Source organism: Nothoprocta perdicaria, unplaced genomic scaffold (genome assembly GCF_003342845.1).
Source record: "Nothoprocta perdicaria isolate Ctin4 unplaced genomic scaffold, notPer1 scaffold_170, whole genome shotgun sequence".
In the NCBI taxonomy this organism is placed as follows: Eukaryota; Metazoa; Chordata; class Aves; order Tinamiformes; family Tinamidae; genus Nothoprocta; species Nothoprocta perdicaria.
The window spans coordinates 1,237,902-1,258,176 of NW_020454872.1; the positions used below are offsets into that span (position 1 = coordinate 1,237,902).

A 20,275-nucleotide genomic window follows, 5' to 3' on the forward strand; every position below is an offset into this window, starting at 1 on the left:
GTCACCGTCCCGCGCGGGACCCCCGCCCGGCGCGGAGTGGCCGCGCCCGCCGCACTCACCGTCCCGTCCCGTCCCGTCCCGTCCCGTCGCAGCTGCCGGCGCGGGCGCGTCCGCCCCATTTTATACCGGCCGGGGCGGGGCCTCCCCGCGCGCTCGCCCGGGATTTCCCTCCCGCCCCACCCGGCCCGGCCCCGGGACACCTCCCCCCCCCGCCGCCGCAGGGACCCGCTCGGTGCCAGCGGGGGCGCAGGGACCCCCTAGGCTGGGGGTGCAAAGACCCCCGCGCGGGAGGAGGCCGAGATCCCCCATTAGGGACATGGGGACCCCCCTTTAGGTGTCCCCCTCCCCCGGGGGTGCAGGTACCCGTTCTACCCCCTGCCCCTCTTCCCCTGCCCCGATCCAGAGCTTCTCCTCTGTAAAGGACCTCAAACCTTTACCCAGAACGGGGGGGCACCCACATTCCTCCCCCAGGAACCCCCTCTCTTTCCCCGGCAGGGAGTCTCCCAGCCCCTGGGTCACGGTGACAGCGCAGAGGGTTTCGGTGTGGCCGGGGGTGGCTGAAGTGCCCCAAGGGGCAGCTCTCTCTGACCCTCCCCGAGCTGTCCGGCTCGGAGCCCGGGGATGCTCCGCGCTTGCTCCCAGATCCGCCGCGTCCGGGAGCGGGGAGGGCGCTGCCTGCTGCGACACCCCCAGCTGCAGAGCGTCGTCATCCTCCCCGGCGGGACCAGCAGCTTCGACACCCGCCTGGACAAGTCGAGAATGTGTCCGGGCATGTCCGGCCTGTGCTGGATGCTGCCTACGTTTGCTCAAGACGTGCCCGGCGCCACAGCTGGAACGCAAATCCAGCAGCAGCAGCGCAGTTCCTCCCCTCCCATCTGCAGCATCTCTGTCTCCGGCCGCTCCAGGATGGCAAGAGAAGGAGCAATCACCTAACCCCCTCAAATGAGCCCTTTTCTTTCTGTTTGTTCTTTTTTCCCCTTTCTTTCCTTTTGTTGTTTTTTTCCCCAAGAGAAAGCACTGAGGTGAAGCAAAAGGGAGTGAGAAGGTCAAAAGCAGCAGCTTTTCCCCAGGCACCTGAGAGCAGCCAGGAATGAGAGAAGGAGTGAACGGGGCCGTATGGAAAAGCCAAGGGCAGGGAGAGCCGGCGCAATCCCCGGCTCCATGGGATGTGCCCCAGCAGAGGCAGAGCCGGCGCTTCCCGGCACTGTGGCAGCAGCTTCTCCGAAATGGGAAGCGGCTCCGCRTCAGGGAGGCCGCACCGGGCGCAGCCGCGACAGGAGGGCACAAGCGGGTGATTTAATGCCGAAAGCGGGTTGGGAAATGGGGAAAGCCGGGGGTGACTCACGGTGTCGAGGGGGAGCGGTGCCGAGCGGCGCTTCCTCCTGCTCCCTGGCCTCGTCCCACCAGGGTATCCCCAAGCCCAGGCCGTGGGGCGAGGGAGACGCTCGGCCACGTACACAGAGCTGTTAATCACGGCGGCGGCGGCGGGTGAGTCAGCACTGCGCCGGGAAACGTGTCCGGACACATCCGTACGGATGCATCCATCCTACCGATACCRAGCGGATCCCACACGGCAGAGCCCACACCTGACGGAGGCAGGTTCAGGCCTCGGTGCCGTGAGGACACAGCAAAGCAAGGATGCGGTAAAGGGGATTTTCCTGTTATTCCACTTGATTCACTGGAGGAAGCAGGAGYGGTTCAGCCTCCAGGTTTTTCAGGACAGAGGCAGCAAAAGCAGCCCTGGGATGATCGGATTGCACTGAAAGCTTTYGCAACAGGGAGCGAGCCCAGCTCATCCTACACAGGTTGGACAAGAAGCTCTGCTGGGGATGAAGCTATCGACATCCAGGCGGCAGAAACCTCTTCAGCAACACTAAAATCTCGATGATTATTTTTTTATTCTCTCTCCTAACGAGCTTTTTTTCCCCCCTTTTGGGCAGGGACAGCAAAGGCTCCCAGCGCAGCGCACTCCAGCAAAGGCTAAATGGGTGCAGTGTTCGGCCGAGCACTCGCAGCCCAGCGAGGGCCCTTTTCCCAGCAGCTCTTTGAAGTGCCCAATTAAGTGATTTTATCCTAATAGGATTTTCCCAGGAAAGAAAGGCGAGCCTGACAAAACGTGGAATGCTTCATTAACTCTGCCCCTAAAAGCACTCGGATCGCGTTAATCAGCCGCTTCCCGGCCCTCGTCCGCTCCAGTTATGCAGGTATTTTGATGAGCACCCAGTGCAGTGAGATCCCGCCAGTCACAGACGGGCTCTCAGCTTCCTGGAAAGCATCCCGGATGCGGGAGCGATGAATCGCTCGCTTCATTCAGCCCCTTGCTCCTTCGTGCTCAGTGTYGGGGCCCGGTTTTGTCTATTTTTTTTAAGGCCTGTTCCCAGTCATTAACGTAATTGCTCCGCTGACTTTCCTGGAGCCATCCGGGCGCGTTTTCTTTTCTCCCTCTTTTCTGGCTGGCAGCAAAGAGCCTCATTGTTCACGGTGGCGGTGGGGCTGCCAGAACGGGGCGCCCCGTTGCCCGCTTTGCGCTTTGCTGCTTCCCCCTGTCCACCCAATTCCCGCCCCACGATCCCGAGTCGCTGCCGGGCCGGAGCCGGGGGCTGCGGGAAGGTGCTGCTGGCTGGAATGCGTCAGGGCGCTCTATGCGCTCACTGGAAATCCTCCAGGAAGCAGCACCAGCCCTTGGGAGCTGAGCAGAAGGATGTGACTGATGGCCCCTACACCACACACGGACATCGCTGGTGAAGGATCCACCGTGATCCATCCCCAGCCATGGAGCTTTTGTCACTCCAACGTGGGCATTCCCAAGTGCCAGCATTAACCCTTTTCCTTTTCCTTTTCCTTCTCCTCCTTCACTAGTTCCTCTGCCTTGTCCATGAGTGTCAACATTGCGCCATGGAGATGGAAGTCCCGGCATCCTGGCAAACCCAGGATTCATAGGAGATCAAAGGCAGAAGACCAACGGCAACATGTTCCAAGGAAAGCGAGGAGGGAGGTCATCCCCGACCGCAGAGGATACAGACACACGGCTACATCCCTGCTGCGGAGGAGGGCAAGCCCTGCCTGGTCTCTGAATGCCATGCTGGGAAGTGCGTGGCCCAGGTGTAACCCCACGTTGACGAGCAGCACATACCGAGCACRGGCAGCCTGGCAGGACGTGCTGCACCCGAGCCCTATCACCCCAGCTGGGCAACCTCCTCCCCAAAAGCTTATAGTGGCAGCGCATAAAAATCCCATCAATCCATCAGCCGCTGGCACCAGGAAACGTTGCGCGGAGCCCGGCGGGGAGAGCCGCGTCGGTGACGGGTGGCGTTTCACTGGGACAGCGAATGAAGCGGCTCTGGGTGAGCGCGACGTGGGCAGCGCCATCCACACGCGGATGCTCCCTCTGCACGCTGCCRAGATAAAGCTCCCTGCTCACAGCTGGCAGCCGCGATCCGCCAGGCGCCYGACAAGTGACACCCAGGGTGACACGGGGCGCCACCCTGATACGGCCGCTCCACCCCGATACGGGCAGTGCTGGCAGCTCGCGCYGCGCGCCCGCCGGGCCCTTCGCCCCCGCGGCGCCGCCGGGCTCCTCGGCTGCCGGTGTCCTTCGCAAAGTGCCACCCACCAGCAGTGTCTCCACCAAGGACGGTGTATAACCGCAGCCAGGAGCGTGCCACGGAGCAGATTAATGTGGAAATCTGTGGAAAAATCACCCACAGTTGGAGGGCCCAAGCACCGCGACAGCCAGCGTGAGCGCTTCTCCAACCAGCAGCCCTGTCAGCTGCTAAATTAATGAGAGACAACTGAACCACGTGGGAACAGCGTGCTCCCCCTGCACAGCCCTCGGCGTCGGATTTCTAACACATCTTAGAAACAGTCATGTTAGAAACACGTTAGAAACAGTCCAGAACAGGGGTTGGCTGGAACAGGGAATTCACGATCACAGCAAGTGCCTAAGCAGCCCAGGAGGGCAGCCTAGTGAAAACTTTGGAAATTCAACAGAAAACAGGGCAATTATTTGTGTTTCTAGGAAGCTGGGATGTGTCTTAGCCAGCTGGGGGCACTGGGCTGCTACTTTTAAAGGATCTGCTTTACTGAGTGATTTTAATAGTTTTCAAGGAAAAATAGCAATTTAAGGGAAAGATTACTTTTTTTTTTTTTTGGCTTTACTTTCTGCCCACCAGCACAGCCAAGTAAGCACCCAATCCATTAAGGTCAACAACACCACTTCCTCCTGAACTTTAATTTTGAGCAAGAAAGCTATAGAGATCAGAAATCTGAAGCTGAGGAGTATCCCCAGTTCTGCACCCACCTTTGCACACAAACATCCTGCCCTTCTCTCGTGCGAGGCACTTCAGGTTTCTCTCCTTTTCCGGGCTAGTTTGAGCTCTGGGAAGGTGGCTGCTCCTGTTATGCTGAGCTGAACAACCAGACACAGCACCAGCAGGAGATGCTCTCGCGGGCAACAGGCTGCAATCYGTCCGCAATCAACCCAGGGTGGAACATTAAAATTAGGGAGTGTAGCTGTGGGTGGCACACAGCRTCATCGCAGCCTTGGCCGTCTTGTCATCGGGTTCAAACGTCCCTAGAGGAGCTGTGCATGTTTTGAGAGCTGCGTGCACCTTGCGGAGCAGCCCAACCTGTGCTGGGTAGCACGGAGGGTGCACAGCCACTGCCACACGCTCCCACCGCCGCTTTGCTGGTCTTGCACCCTTCATTTAATGCAGGAGCGTCTTCCCGTGAAGCTGCTGCATTCGGCTTCTCCTCTGCCCCTGGAAYGAATTCAACTACTGCACTGCTCCCAGGATTAGGGATTCAACCTAAACACAGCCCATCAAAGCTGTGCTGTAGCAAGGGGTAAAGGAGCTGCTAGGCAGTTAGGGAGCTCTAATCACATTTAACCATGCCMCAATTTTGCACAGGCGGTTGAATCTTCATACAAAACTTCACAGACTTGAACATAACTAACTCCTACCCAAGAAGGAAAGAGGCAGGCAAGCCTTCCAATTTCTKGTTCACGCTATAGTAAAGCCCTTGCTGCAGCTCCTGAGCAGACAAGAATTCAGGCCTGCATCTCCTAACCTCATTGATGCTCTGTTTCTAATACAGACATCTGTTTCTAATTGCTAGTAACACGAGGAGGCCCTACCTCTCATCAAGGAGTGAAGTGGTATTTGCAAAATAAATACAAGTGGTGACCAGCCATTTAATACCAGTACTGACAGTCTAGGTGCTGCAGATGTGTTAGAGTGAGGCTGATGGGTGTAGTTTTAYTCCCTCTTGCAGAGGGCATTTCACTTGATGCAAGCTAAACCAGGACATCCAAGCAGGTGTTCTGCTGTGCACACAGGGTAGTCAAGGTAAATACGAAACAACAATTTGTAACCAAAACTTTAATCCCAGGGATCTCACAAAAGACATTTTACAAGTGACATGAAAATTCTTGTACAGTAAAGAAATGTTTAATTCATAACTTTTACAATGTACCATTATACATTCAACTCATCTACTCCAGTTGTCAGTTCTGTTGCATATTTGGTCTATTCAGAGTTTCTGGAATAGATGGTTAATCAGGCAATCATCTATTTAAGTACTCTAGTCACAATTAAGTACAAAATTGACTGACTCCAGGGCTAAAAATTTACATTTCACATAATAAGGTAGCTCTGTTCCAGATAACGGGAAGTCAGGGCTCAAGGCAAAGCTCAACTAGAGCTTAAGGTAAAAGCGCAGCTCAGTCATTCCCTTTACTCGTGGTCGGCTTGACATTACTGACTCTCAGAGAACTGCACTATGAAGCATCTACTTCTTGTTCTGCATAGACCGAACATTATTTATGGCCATATTCTTKCAATTAACCACTCCCTTCATTGCATACTTCCTTCCAAAAGCTGAATTCCAACAAAAGACGCTCCAGAATAGGACCAGAAACATTCTTCCATCTATGCAAGACAAACTGATTACCATTCAACACACAAACAAGACTATGTATAAGGGTACATTGAAAAGTAATTAGTACTACAAATCATATGATCTGCTTAGAACCATATACAGATTCACATCTTTACATTTGCCACCTGTTACAAGATACAAGGAACAAAGCAAGTTCAACAGCTAAAACATTTTTAAAAATGCGCCAAGCTTTATGAAGTTTCAAAACAAAACAATGTTCTGTACATACTCCTCCTGTCCTCAGATCTCATGACTTCCTGTACACAGCTCCTTCTGAAAGTCTTATTTCCTCTCATTTGACCTGGAGCGACTAAAGAAGAAAACATGGGTTAGTTTCAGAGCGGCCAAAACTGCACATTTCATTTGAAACATCACAGCCCTACTCAGCACACATTTTTAAAGCAGTTTAAATTATTTTTTTAATAAAGCTCATCATCTGTTGTCTCAAAGAGCATCCTAAGACACACTCAAGAAATCATTTCCTACTACAGTTTTCTTCGAGAAACTAATTTGTACAGATTTACTCAAAATACTTAATTAGCATGTAGGGAGTCCTACCTGCGAGACCTGGAGAAGGAGCGAGAAGGCTTGTGGTTCCTCTCCCGTGAGAGTGACCTCTCTCTTCTTCTGTCTCTGGAGAGGGACCTATTACAAATTACAATAAAAGATAAATACAGTATCAGAGCAAAGTAATTCTCTAAGTTACTTGAGTTCATCTGAAGAGGTTCCCGTCAGAGAGTTAAGGTTTTAACTATTCAGAGAAAAAAAATGGTTACAGATTATAATATTAGCCTTCCCTTCAGTTAGGAGTAATCAGCTTGAGCCATTCAGTACTGCTTAAGTTACACTGTGAAGGGTTATCCTGTCCTCTGCAGCGGGAGCAGCTTTCAGTCATGAAGCAGCACTTGAAAAATTCCACTTCWCTTTTGGCTTCCTTGCATGGATGTTGTATCCTATACTACGCAAAATTAGAATCCCATCTCAATACTGAAAACTTCAAAAATCCTCAAAGAGCTGCAGTAACACCTACCATTTCATACTACATGAAAAGAGAACATGCTTACTACCACTGTTTCGTATAACGTGCACTTAAGGCTCACAGAACCTGCAGGGGCATAGCTTGCTAGTGTAGAAAGTTAATCAAAAAACTGTTGGGGACCCTGGAAAGCTGCAAAACATAAAAGCTATTTGCCTCCATTTTTCCTAGTTCCTTATTTGCTTCCAGCCAATAATCTTTTAATCTCAAGTAGCTGTGTAAATACATTTACGCCAGTGAAGCAATGCAACAGAAGCAAATGCACTTTTCTCCTTTACTGCATCCTGACTATTCTGACATCTCTACTATACAAAAGATCAAGGTTTTTTTGAGTGTGCAGATAAATCTGTTACATACCTGCTTCGGCTACGCGAAAAGCTTCTCCTTCGCGGTGATCTAGAACCAGAAAGACAGAAGTGAGGCTTTTTACCAATTCTTGTTGCATTCATGGAGTGAGGCATTTCCCAACTTGTCAAACTCACTGTTGGGCCCAGGGAACGTGCCAAGAATAACTGGCATCCATCATCCAGTAAAACGCATGGAAAGATTAGGCAGTAAAACAAAGCTCAGTGTGAACAGCACGTTTCCAACCACGAATCACTTTAACTACGAATGCTTCATAGCAGAGTTGTCCAATGCAACACTTCCATTTCAACTAAATACACTGCCCAGAACATCACACCAAAGTCCCACAAGTGGTTCCAAAAAAGAAAAAAGAAAAAAAAAAAAGAAAAAAATAGCACAGACCAAATGTTTTGGAACCCATGCAAGCCAAAAAGGTCCACGACAAGACATAAGAGATACCAAGTGGAAAAAAGTGAAAAATGCGCTCAGTGTAAATATTGGTAATGCCATTAAGTGCTACATTAGAACTGCATTATTTGTGATTGTCATTCTTAATGCCAAAAAGTGTGTTTAGACTTTCTTTAAAAAAAAAGATAAGAAAAAAACTTAGTTCGGCCCAGTTCATCCCAAAAAAGTAATTGTTTTAAGTTTTGAAAACTGTTAGTAAACCATTTAAAGGTGATAGGATTTTTTTGGCAAGGAAAAGCTAAGTTTGTTAGAGCTTTATTAAAAATTTAGTTTGGCATCTCACATGCAAATATACTGTTTTTCACGTTGTTTTTATTTACAGTGTAAGAGCTTCCGTATCACCCTTAAAAGTTTTCTCAAGCAACATATGTACGTTACCACTCAAATTATGCACAGCCAGCCTTTGATTGAGAAAAGTAATTACTTATAAGCCGCTTACTCCTTATTTTAACCAGCAGTAAACTGTATAAGCAGGAAAAACTTACTAGTTTTTGGTTTCAACAAGCTAGAAATGGTGAGGTGAGGCTGCCGGACTGACTGCCAAGAAGAATTTGCTGAAAAGGTTTTGCCAGATGTTGCGTTGTATTTAGTTGGTTGGCGAAGGGGGTGTTGTGGATTTTTCCTGCTTTTTTGTTAGCCGAAGGCTGCTGCTGTAGTTGTTGTGAAGACATTTGGTAAATAAACAGCTGAGCTGATTGGCCGGGAATGTGTGGGCGGTCGAGGTGGCTGCTGCCGATTTGGTTAAGGTTGGAGAGAAGGCTGAGAGAAAACAGCATGCTCGGGAACCAAAGGGCGGTGCAACCTGACGACTGGCCATGCCTGGGTCATGTGAAACGACACCAGCCAAGCTGCATGGGGCGCGCTGGTCACATGACGCTGAAAGGGCTAGTTGACTGGCTAATGCAGACTCAGAGGGTGGTGAGAAGAGACATGATGGTGACTCTGTAACGGGTTCATTTTTATTAATAGATGGACCAAAAAGCATAAAAAAAATGAAAAACAAGCCATCAGTACAACCATCTATTAGCTAACAATTACTCCTACTGTGTTATTTTTCAACAGCAAAAGGGTAAGCTTGAGACCCTGACTTGTGAGAACTTCACTCACCTGCAACAGGTCAACTCAGTCCTGCAAGAGCCACGTTGCAGTTAACGGCCAGACAACCTAGTCTGGGTCCAAGAATGTGCCAGTTACCAAAAATCCTGCTCTATTTTAGACCTGGGTTTGCAAATCTCAAGCGACAGGATTGTCGCATGATGATTTCATTTAAAATTGGTGCTAGAGTCCTAAGGTTTTGAATGTTTAGAGCAACTGTTACTYGATTTATTATTGCAACAGCTGCCTACTTGGAGTATTTAAATTGTGCAAATAGAGTGGACAAATACATCTGTATGAAAAAGCTAAGTTGCTGCATGTAATGTTTTGCCATTATGGAATTAAGGAAAGGAACAGCCTAAGTGAAAGTATGGGGAAGAACGGGAAAGTGTGACTAGAAGATGAGCAGATTTGGGAAGGAAGGAGGATCAATCCAGGACAGAGGGCGCTGACTACCAACTTGCACAGTGACCTAAGGACGAAAGCCAACATTCAACACAACTTATGTTCACCTCCATTTTGCCTTTTTTTTTTCTTTTTTTAAAGCATTTGGCATTTCCAAACTGTGATCAGATAGATGAGTGTTATCCATCAACATGCTTTACAAAGCCTGCTTCTAGGATGCTAAGTGGTCACAGTGCCAACTGCTCTATGAGGGTACTCTGTCCCCTGGGTACCTGCGTCGAGGAGGAGGACTTCTCCTGCGATAGTCATCTCGAGGGCGCCGGCTCCAGGACGGAGGGGGGCCACGGTTCCGACTCCGCTTTTCGCCATTGGAGAGCTCCACTCTGACTCGACACCCACAGAGGGTTCTGAAAAAGGAAGTGCCCTTCGTCAGCTTTCCTCTGAACAACTCTGCACAAAAGGGAACTTTTACAGAGGAATGGACCCCCATGGTGGGGAGGTGGGAAATCTCCATCTTTTTAGTTGAATACACCTTGAACAGAGCTTGGGAAAAAAAAAAAAAACAGATTGCCACACAAACAATTAGAAGTCTGGCCAATTCTGAAAGCTCAAACTACTAAAGCATGCAAAGAAGGAACATGGATCACCAATCAGTTTCTGCATCTTTATTTTAACATCATCTTGAACTGATGGTGTGTAGCTCTCCCAGTGCTATTCTTGCAGTATAAAGCTTTTATATCATTGTGCAAATAATTCTGCATAATAGCTGCATCAGTCTTTGACTTTAAAGCTGCCCACCTTTAAACACTATTWAAAGCTACGTTTTATTGTTTTCATTAAGTTAACCACATCACAAGCAGCACATTTTACCTTCCATCTAGTTCTCTCACGGCATCAGCTGCATCACGTGGATCTTCAAACTCCACAAAGGCAAAGCCAGGAGGATTTCTCGCCACCCAGACACTGCGCAGTGGTCCATAGTAGCCAAAAGCTCGCTCTAACTCAGTTTTGTTGCCATTGTTTCCAAGGTTACCCACGTAAACCTTGCAGTCCAGCGGACAAGAGTCACGATGCATTGCTAAGAAAAAAAAAAAATCATAAATTCACCTTTTGTTTTTGCAGGGCTGCAATAGCAAGAAAAGAAAAATAATTCACTGGTATTTTARGAGACATTTTTCCCTAAAAGTGTTCCTGTATGGACATGAGCACCTTGGGAAAGGACGTGTGTTTAAAAGTAAATACAGTAGGACAAAAAAAAAATTGTCTTATTGTTTCTGTTKTTTAATTAATTTGAATTTATTACTTCAGAATGAGAACGTCCTGGGGAGACTGATTTCTRTTGCTCCCAATTTTGGAGGGAGGCGTTTCTCTTTATCCTCAAGGTTACTCGGGGAGGGGGCGCTGCGCGGGCGAAGGCTCCATTGTTCCCGGAGCGGCCCTCGGGGGAAGCTGCTGAAAACGGCGCCAGCTGCAGCGAGGCTCACGGCGGGAAGGCTCGGGAGGTGCCTCAAGAGCCTCTCCTTGGCGCTGCGCAGGGAACCGCCGCCTCCCCGGAGCGGGCGGACAGGGGCCACACCACCCCCGCGGCTCCTCCCGACCAGCCGCGCCTCGCCTCAAGGGCCGCCACCACCACGGAGGAAGGACGACGAGCGGACTCCTCGTGGCGATCCGCGGCTTCGCCGCCTCTTCCCTCCCCGGCGTAGCGGTAGCCGCCGCCCGCGGCCCGGCTTTACAAAATGGCGGCGGCTCTTTGTTCGCCGCTACCGGGCCGCGCCGCTTTCATCCGCCCTTCCAGGGACTGGGACCGCGGCTGCCGCCTCCCCCCCCGCTCTCCGAGGTGAAGCTCCTCACCGCTGCTAAGAGGGAGGGCGGGCGAAGGGAGCCCGCGCTAATTTCGTAGCCGACTCGACCCCCAACGAGACTCCCGCTCCGCTTTTCCTCACTGGACAAAATGGCGGCAAGCGCCTTCCCCGCCCGCGCTTATATACGGGGCGCGCGCTCCCGCTTGAGAGCTCCAGATAGCGAATGAGAAGGCGCCGTTACGTCGATTGACAGGCCACTTTGTCCCGCCCCCCTCCCGCCGGACACGCCCATTCTGTGGCGCGGCCGCGCGGCCCCAAATGGCGCCTGGGCTCCGTGTTGCGGCCGCCACCGCTCGGCTGCGGCGGTCCCTGGGCTCGCCCTCAGGGAAAACGGAAGCGGAAACACCCCCACGAGGTTATTTTGTTAGCTTAACGGAAAAATATGGTTCTCTCCCTCTTATTTTTCCATGTTCAGGTCATGTTTTTGAGCTCCTTGCCCTAAGCTTTAAGATTTTACCYGTATGAAAAGCTCTGAGTCACTGAGAGTTACTTAATCCCCAAAGACAAAGCACAGGGTTACCCCAAAGTTGGGGGTAGATTTCAAGTCTGTAAAGGCAAAAAGAGCCTTTTCCATCCTAGGATCACAAACTGGGAGAACTGGGGCTTAAATGGAGGAATTAGAGGTGTTTTTTTTTTTTTTTTTTTAGCCAGAGGAAAGTGGTGTTGGTAACATTTTATTACAACTCACTTAGCAACAGCCCATGACTATCTATGAAGTATTGCACATTATATACACCCACACACTAATTTTCTCTAGTTTGTATTTTCTCTAGGTATTAAATGAGGTTTGGGGGCACAAATTAGCGTACACTCGCTGTGTCTTCTGACCAGGAATTCTGCAGAGGTTCACCCTGCACATCTRAAATACTTGGATTAAGGACAACCAGCTAATGTTATTTATTTGATTTTTTCCAAGTTTTTTTTTTCACAGCCTCTCCCTCATTAGCTTTAAGGGCATCTTACAAGTAAAATGCTTTTAAGAATCAAAAATGTCCACTTGGCAAAGAACCAACAAGAATTTTGAGGCAATCAGTGTCAGTGCTCTAAAATATCTCCAATGTGTGTACAGTTATCTGGCAATTATCAGCTTTCATTTAAGGAAACACATTTTCTGTAGCCTAAATTAGCCGGTAGTTAATTTCTGGACATCACAAAATCAAGGAGATAACTGTAATTAACCGTGTGACTTCAAACGGTTTCTTTGAGATGGTGATTTCCCATGTATGCCTCCTTTCCTGACTTTTTGACCCAACCTTTTCCCAAGTCTTCCCAACTGTTCTTTTTCCTGCAATGTTTGCTAGCGCCTTCCTCAGATCACATACTGTATGTTTGAAATGTGTTTTAAGTTTTGCAATACTCACCAAGATAATAATGAGAGCAATGCTGATAAACTTGTAATCTGTGTCTGATCTTTAGCTTCATACCAAAGCTACTCACGACATAGGAATAGTTACAGATGACAGACTTAGCAACAGAGGATTTATTCAAAGACAGACTTTCCTCCTGCAAAGGGAGCAAGGAATTCAGCATTCATTCAGGAGGTACCACCTGCTATAATCAAGGCACTTCTATATGGGCTTAGGTGCATCATCACCATGCTTTAGAAATCACATGCCATAAGCAGCATATCATGCAAAATCCAAACTTTAGCTTTCCTATTTTCAGCTTGCTTTTGGCATTATGTGGAGGCCAAATGATCGTGACAAAAGACAGGTCAGAATTGTGGCAATGACACTTTGGCAAGTAAAATACAGAAAGAAAAAAAGGAAAAATAAATCCCTGTTTTCACATTTTCCGTTTTCATAGAATCATAGAATGCTTAAGGTTGGAAGGGACCTCTAGAGGCCATCTATCCAACCCCCTGGCACACGCAGCRTCACCTAGAGCATGTGGCACACGGTTGTGTCCAAGCAAGTTGTATGATGCCCCTTTGGTCTGCTGAAARATGAAAGCACGGATCAACTTTGAGTGTCACTATGTGTCACACCTGGACTAGCTTGTGATATTCTTGCAGATTCAGCCTGTCTTCACATCCTGTCAATACACTAATCTCAATGAAGGCCGTTTTCTACAGAAGCAATGACTTGTATTTGTCTGATCTTCAGATACACTAAAACAAGTCTGCATGTGCTTATTCCTGCCACAGCTGCTCTTCTGTTTACAAGCTACAAACAGCAACTCTGCAGTTCCCTCTGACCTGTCCTCTCAGTTTACAAAAGTCTGTATTTTAGCAATATTCCTATGAAGGGTTTTAGCTGCATCTCAGACTCTAACCCCTACTTTCTGCTTCTTTTTTTATCTGAGGACATTGCTTATAATTCCTGGACGCTGCTGCTGGGAGGCCCATGAGCTGGGCACTCCTTTAGCATAAAGCTTATCACTGCTTCCTGGGGATCTGGGGACAAGACATTAAGTGCTCAGAAAGCCCAGGCAGGATTTCAGGCTACCCCTGCACAAAAGAGGAGAGCTGGACTCACCTGGGGCCAGTTCCTACCTATCCACCTCCTCACCTGGTCCAGCCAAAACCAAGATACGGGCACCAGATGGCGGCATTCCCCTCTTGCAGGGGCAAATCCCAAAGGGATTTTCAGGGAAAGCAGGCCTCGTGGCACTCGAAAATACCCTTTTTACTTTGTTTTTGCTCAGCTGAGGTTATCAGGAAACTTTTCTGGGTGTTCTGCAAACAGAACCAAGCTGTAAAAGTGCATTGGCATTTACAGAAATAGCACAAGAGAGCASAGACTTTGACTCAACCTCGCCACAATTCGATTTGTGCGCAGAAGATGTTCCATATTGAGGACTAATTTAAGAAAAGAAATAGTCTTCAAATGTAAGCTCCATGCTGAGCTCCATGGCAAGTGCAAGACTTACCCTTGTCAGTGTGTTCAGGTGCAGCTCTGTGAGACTTGGGCATACTTGAAAAAAATAAGAGAATTACAATACTGAGCCGCAGGAGCTCTCCCTAGGAAGATGCACTAGCTAGTGTTTTAAGGCCCATGATTTAAACCTATCCACACAGGCCAGATGCTAGTCCTGAAGCCTGTACTCCCCTTCCACTCCCAACRGGATTATTTACGCCCCTTGGGATTGCACAAGATTATTCCTCTCATGCAGGAAGAAAAAGGGGGGGGGGGGTAGAAAACAGCTGCATGTTCTCCAATCAAGGGGACGCCTGGAGCCCTCTCTCTGGGTTTCAGAGCAGCTGGGTTTCACCGCCATTAACCAGTTACCAAGGTGATGCTGCTGGCCTCTCTCCTTCCTCTGAAGGGCACAGGGCTGGCCATGGCCCCGGGGGCACGGGSCCAGGAGGGTGCGGCGGTGCGAAAGCGTCTGTGCCACCAGCTTTGCTGCAAGGTGTCATTTCCTTCCAGCCCTGCCAGAGAGAGCAGCCAGCTCATTAGCAGCGGCTTCACGGGCGCTCTGAGCAGGAACTATATTTACCATCCGTGTGCGGTCAAGCTGCTTCCTCTCCAGGGCGGTGCCCGTCCTTCCACACAGCGCCGCTGAACCGCTCGGATGCCGCGCGGCCCGCCAGGCGGGGAGCGCTGAGGAGGGGGAGAATAGAGGCAATAAAGTGGATTTTTTTACATTACAGAAGCACCAAATCTGTCGGGCCACAAGCTCCTGCTACTACTGCATGTACTGAAAGGTGCACAGAAAAGGTTTCAGCAGCTCTGCCCATTTCCCTGCAGATATTCTTCTTTACACAGTCCAGCTTGTTTAATTAAGTTTTGAAGTCTCAGGCATGAGGATTCCCCCCACCATCCTCCTAACGAGGCTATTTGCAAATTCTCTCTGCTCTCTCTTGCCTCATTTCTTCTCYCCCCTCGACTGGGCCTCCAGGCTTTCTCTTTCCCTTTTTCTTTCATCCTCTGCAGCAAAGCCTATTCCCTTCCTCCCCCACCTGGCTCCCTGGGGAGAGGGCTGGAAAGCAAAACAAAGGAATCACTCACTGGGAAGCGTAATTTGCAGAGCCCTCCCCACTCAAAGGCTCCTGCTGGAAAAGGTGATGGAACAGCAGAGGCTCTGTCTTGTGTGAAGTCAGGGCCTCAGCCCAGGAAAAGCTGGAGGATGGCAGCGAAGCTCTTTGAAGCCAAGAGAAAAAAACTTTGATGGATTGAGTAGGCTTTGCAGGAGGCCCTGAAGCACCCCAGGTCCAATTAGTTAGATTTTTTGATTGCTTTGTAGGCAAAATGAGATCTTACTCTACTCTAGCTTCTTACGGGCTCCTGCAAGGAGGTATCTAAGCCAGGTGGGTAGCTCACTTGGTACTGTAGTTTGCATGATTTCTTGTACAATTAGCTACCTTACCATGACCCCTGTCTCCTGGTACACTTGCACCTATGCCTTTTGCAAAACATAGATTTTATTATTCTAATTCCGTAGCAATATAGAGAGTTATGCTGCCTCCCAGCTCCCTTGTTGTCCTTTAGGTTAGAGATGTGCAGGAAAAAGTCACATAGTCCAAGCGACCAGGGAAAAGCAGTGCTGAGGGATGCTGAAGCCAGGACTGAGCGCTCCTGGGTTCAATATAAATACTTAAGAATTATTAACTGATAAGTGTCTGGCTGTGATATAAAGTTATGAATATATTTGATGTTCTCTTTAAATATATTGCAAACCCTGCAAACATTTCTATCCCAAGACTGCTGTTAGAGCCAAGAATCTTTGGGCCTGATGCTTTTCTCCGAGATGTGACGTTACCTCAGGGTCCTCAGAGACTTCTCGGAGATGTTAGAAAGTCCCATCCAAGGTTAATTTTGACTTCTGGGTCCATAGTTGGAAAGAAATATCCACTGGAAAGGAGTAGCCAGGGTTACGAACCTTGGCCATTGCAGAATGCTTCAAGTGCCCAGATAATGAAGACCTATCTGTGTGTCTAACCTGCCTGCGATATTAGTTCTGGCAGAGATGCTACTAACTGCATTTAGTGAAATGCAGACTTGAAAAGTTCAGGGTGAATTAGACCAGATGTTCTGAAYGTAATTTGTGGCAATACTTATTAGCCCTTGAAGACGTAACTAAGAAACTTTGATTGCACAGGCACATAATTCAGTGCAACTGCAGACTACCCTGGAAACTAAGATGAGAAATAGCCTTCTATTTTACCACCATTTAACAAATGTCACTTTTAATTGGTGATAGATTTTGTCCCCTTTAATGAGTGACATGCTCTAACAATTGGGATTCACGTAACAAAATCTGGAACATTTATTTGATTGCTGTGAAAGGCTCACAACATGCTGTTGTGAGAAAYAAAAAGCAAACTGATGTCCATAGAAGCTGCGAGAAAGATGAGATGCCATGAGGACTGCTAATAGTGCCTGTCCCACTTGGAAACCTTGTTTGCATTCAGCCAAGACTGAGTTTAATAGCATGGTATAGCTGTGCCTATGTGAAATTAACTCCTAATTTGTTTAAAATTGCCATAAATGATAACTTTTCTTCAATCCTTCCAGGCCTTTTTTTTTTTCCCTCAGAAATGACAAACATATTCACATTCACAAATGGGAAGTGGTCAGTTTAAACAGACCAGCGGTTCAGCCTAATGGACCATCTTTATGGTCAGGGTATCTACATGACTCTGAAATTACCCTGGTTACAGACCATAAAGTGGGTATCAAACCTCACACTGCATTAACTCCTATGGTTTCAGGTGCTGGTTCAAAGCTTATCAGAATTTGGCTTTTTGCCTGAGCTATTACTTGGCTTTTGATTGTTTAATGAGTTGATAAGTTTTCTCCATAACTCTCTAGTTTATAAGATTTGAAACATATAATTTACTGAACCAGTGCATTTAAATTTGTACTGAACATTAAAATCCAGTGGGATCTCATTTAAAACATCTTTATTTTTTTGCAAGTAACTGCCTCTTTTTGCTAACTGAATAATTGGCATTGTTGGTTTAGATTCCAGATGTGCAACATTTTTGTCCTATATTATATGAATCTATGAGAACAGCAAAGGAGGAAGACCTGTTTTGCATCCCAGAAACCTTTTTCCTGGTCACCAGGAAAACAGCAGGATAAAATATTCACTTTCCAACATTGTGGGGAGGATTTGTGTTAAAATGAAAAGTTAACACAAAACAGGAAAAACAGCAAAGGAATAAGACGCTTCCCTCAAACTTATAATCTTTTTCATAGTCCAATATGATTAAAGCATCTTAGAATCCAAGATTGGATTCAGAAGCTGTCTCATTTCACTGACACAAGAGGAAAGGTCTTAGTCACAAAATGCTGTAGAGATCATTTCTTTTGTTTCCGTGCTTTCTGGGAAGGTATAAAAGGTGAAAGACACTCACTGTCACTGCCACTGAACCATCCCTTGAAAACTAGCAAGGAGACACATCTGTGCTGATCAGGACTTCACCGCAGACTCTAGAAGATCAACAGTAAGTAGATCACATGTTACTTTTGCATATATAATTTGCCTTTCCATCCAGTCATTGTTATTTTAATATCCAAATTAGCATAAACAAAATTAATCTGGGGAGATGTTGAGCGGAGTTGCTTATTATCCCAACCTGCTTCTGCACCAAAAAATATTTCTTCAAGAAATCACTGTTTTTGCCAGGTGGTAACACATCTTGGTTATTCTTGATGAACAGTTTAGCTGATGCTATAAAACCATTTAGGTTTTGATGTAACAATTAATTCACAATTTGCTAGTAATCAGAGGGACAGCCGTAAGTCAATCCCAAAGCAGGGTACACTCATTAATGTAAAAAAAAAAAAAGTAGAAATTTCAATGATAGACACAGTGATAAACAGAAGGGTGGAAAGGATGAGTAGGTATAGGGATACCAATGCCAGGAACAAATCAATAACTGAATACGGGTATAACTTACATGCCAATAATCATTGCATGGTTATATTTTCTAATTTTCACTTCTCTAAGTCAGATATTGCAGATGCACAAGTCCAGATTCCAGGGATGTGTCCACCTTTCGACTTAATCTGCATAGTCCCKTTTTAGCTCTTTTTGAATTTTCTGACACATTTCTAAGGTATAAATCCTAGTGTTTTTTTGGTTATATTTCTGCTAAGATTTTATCAAGAAGACACCTTAACATTTCCAAATAAAACAATCTCCTGTGCTGGCAATGGATAATAGAAGTAAGTAAAATATTAACAGGTAATAGCAGAAAAGGACATCTATAACTCCCAGAAAGAAATATTTATTATGAAATTTACTATGAGATATATTCATATTTTACTGCTGCATAYTATGAGCTGCAATGATGTTATGAGGTGATGTATCACAATATGCTCTGCTTTTACTAATGCCTATAGGTTGAAATTCATTTTGTCAGGTGAAAAAAAGGGGGTTTTGGTAATATCAGACACTTCTTGTCCTGTCAAACAGATTTAACGAAGAGGAGGAGAAAATGTTCCTGCCCCAGAGAWCTCTGCAGATGGTTATTGTTCTGGCAATTCTTCTTTCTTGTTCTGCAGCATTACAAGGCATTGAAAAGTAAGCAATATCACTTTTCTCCTTAATCTTATTAAAAGACTGCTTGCTTTCGGTTTAATGGACTGYATTCTCCTTTTACTGCCATGAACCTCAGGCGAAGGAAGATTCCATACATCTGATGCAGTAGTGTTTTACCTCCCCCTTTACGCAGTCCAGGATCAGGCTGGTTACATTTTAGATGGGGAGAAAAAAAAAAAAAAAAAAAGCAAACTCCAAAGAACCCCATGTTCAGATGTTCAGTACATCTCAGCTGATGCTTTTAATAACACTTGCAAAACAGGCAAAGATGCTCAGTGCAAGTCAAAGAGATGAATCCCATGTTTAGGGTCTCATATAGATCTAAATTTGCAGTGTGAGCCTATAGCTGGAGTTAGCTGTATCTAAGCTGCCTGAAATCCAAGAAATATTTCTATCCTTGAATCTGTCTGCTTTCCTCACTTGTTATTTGGCTCAAATATTTTGGTATGTCTTAAGAAAATAAAGATTTGTTTTAATTTCAGGAACACCACTGATTTCAATTAAATTTCTTTTGACTTACATCCCTGGAAGGAAAGAAGCAAACACAACAATCTCAGACCATTAAGCTCATGAAAAGACATTTTTTTCTTGCAGTATTTGCAGTTCTGAAAAGAACACAAATTTGGATATAAGCCAAGCTGCAGAGCTCTAGAATTCTGTGAAAGTCACCATGCTTATATTTGGTTTTATTATTATTATTATTATTATTATTCACGGTAATCTGTCTTCCTGTTGCAGCAGGAGAGCAGTGACGGAGCATCAGCTAATGCATGACAAAGGGAGGGAATTCCAAGGGCTCAAGCGCCTGATGTGGCTCCACAACGCCCTGGGTAGCGTGCACACCGCCAGCAGCAGGGATGTTTCCCTCTCAAACGCCATATGGGATTCGCAGAAGAGCGGCGGGGATCCCACAGAGCTCGATAGCAGCAGCAGAGAGGAGACGTCAAGCCTGGTGAAGCAGCTGCTGGAACCGATGGAAAAAGAGCACGGCTTCCCCCTGTTAAAGCAGCCAGATTTACTTCAATATATGTAGACCCCAAAGGGTAACTGGAACCCTCCATGTATTTTTAAGCTCCTCCAAACTAGGCAGCAAGAAAAACCCTAGTGCCCAGCAACTGGACTTCTCCCACTAGTCTGAATCTAGCTCAGAGAGTGTGTTGCTTTAGATATGTGGTGTTGTGAGGAAAAGCTCTAATGCAAAAGAAAAATCATGTATGTTTGTTCCATTACCTACCCCTGAAGAGCTGAAAGTCTCATAAAGACCCCAATTCCCTTCGTAGCAGGTGATCTGAATAGTGTGATTGGGGACAGGGTGATTTTTCACAGCCCAGAAACACTTACTTCTATGCCAGAGTCCTCCCCGTCTTTTACTACCATCTTAATATTGTGGCAGCTCTTATAGTCCAGGCGTAGCAGGAAGTTTGGTTCATTAATCTGCATATTCATAGGCTCATTCGCAACCTCATGTTTTGCCTCCTAAAGAAACAGCAGCTCCTAATACAGTTTCTCTTTTAGGTCCATCCTGCCTGACCTTTTGCCATCTTTTACCCTAGTAATAACTTTCATCAGACTTCAGACTCTCAGGTTTATTATTTTGCTCCTTTCTAGGCATTTATGTTTTAGGAAGTCC

At 46.9% G+C, this 20,275-nt stretch overlaps 2 protein-coding genes across 3 annotated transcripts in view; both read right to left on the reverse strand.

Moving 5' to 3' along the window:
* CDKN1A (cyclin dependent kinase inhibitor 1A) overlaps positions 1 to 76 on the reverse strand; it is a 3,552-nt gene extending 3,476 nt beyond the window's left edge. The window contains exon 1 of the mRNA XM_026036109.1: positions 60 to 76. The gene's annotated coding sequence lies outside the window, so the exon portion shown is untranslated. The remainder of the gene's footprint in view (positions 1 to 59) is intronic.
* Positions 77 to 5,387: 5,311 nt separating this feature from the next.
* SRSF3 (serine and arginine rich splicing factor 3) lies at positions 5,388 to 11,256 on the reverse strand. 2 transcript variants are annotated; one of them, XR_003248805.1, is made up of 6 exons: positions 11,141 to 11,245; positions 10,160 to 10,367; positions 8,275 to 9,696; positions 7,334 to 7,372; positions 6,499 to 6,585; positions 5,388 to 6,250 (listed from the first exon to the last, which is right to left on the reverse strand). XR_003248805.1 is itself a non-coding variant. In XM_026036037.1 (6 exons), the coding sequence occupies exons 2-6, from the start codon at positions 10,363 to 10,365 to the stop codon at positions 6,223 to 6,225; spliced, it is 495 nt and encodes a 164-aa protein (XP_025891822.1). In that variant the 5' UTR covers positions 10,366 to 10,367; positions 11,141 to 11,256; the 3' UTR covers positions 5,388 to 6,222. The 2 variants fall into 2 exon arrangements, 1 of the variants encoding a protein (XP_025891822.1); XM_026036037.1 differs by having other exon boundaries at positions 9,562 to 9,696; positions 11,141 to 11,256.
* Between the last annotated feature and the right edge of the window lie 9,019 nt (positions 11,257 to 20,275).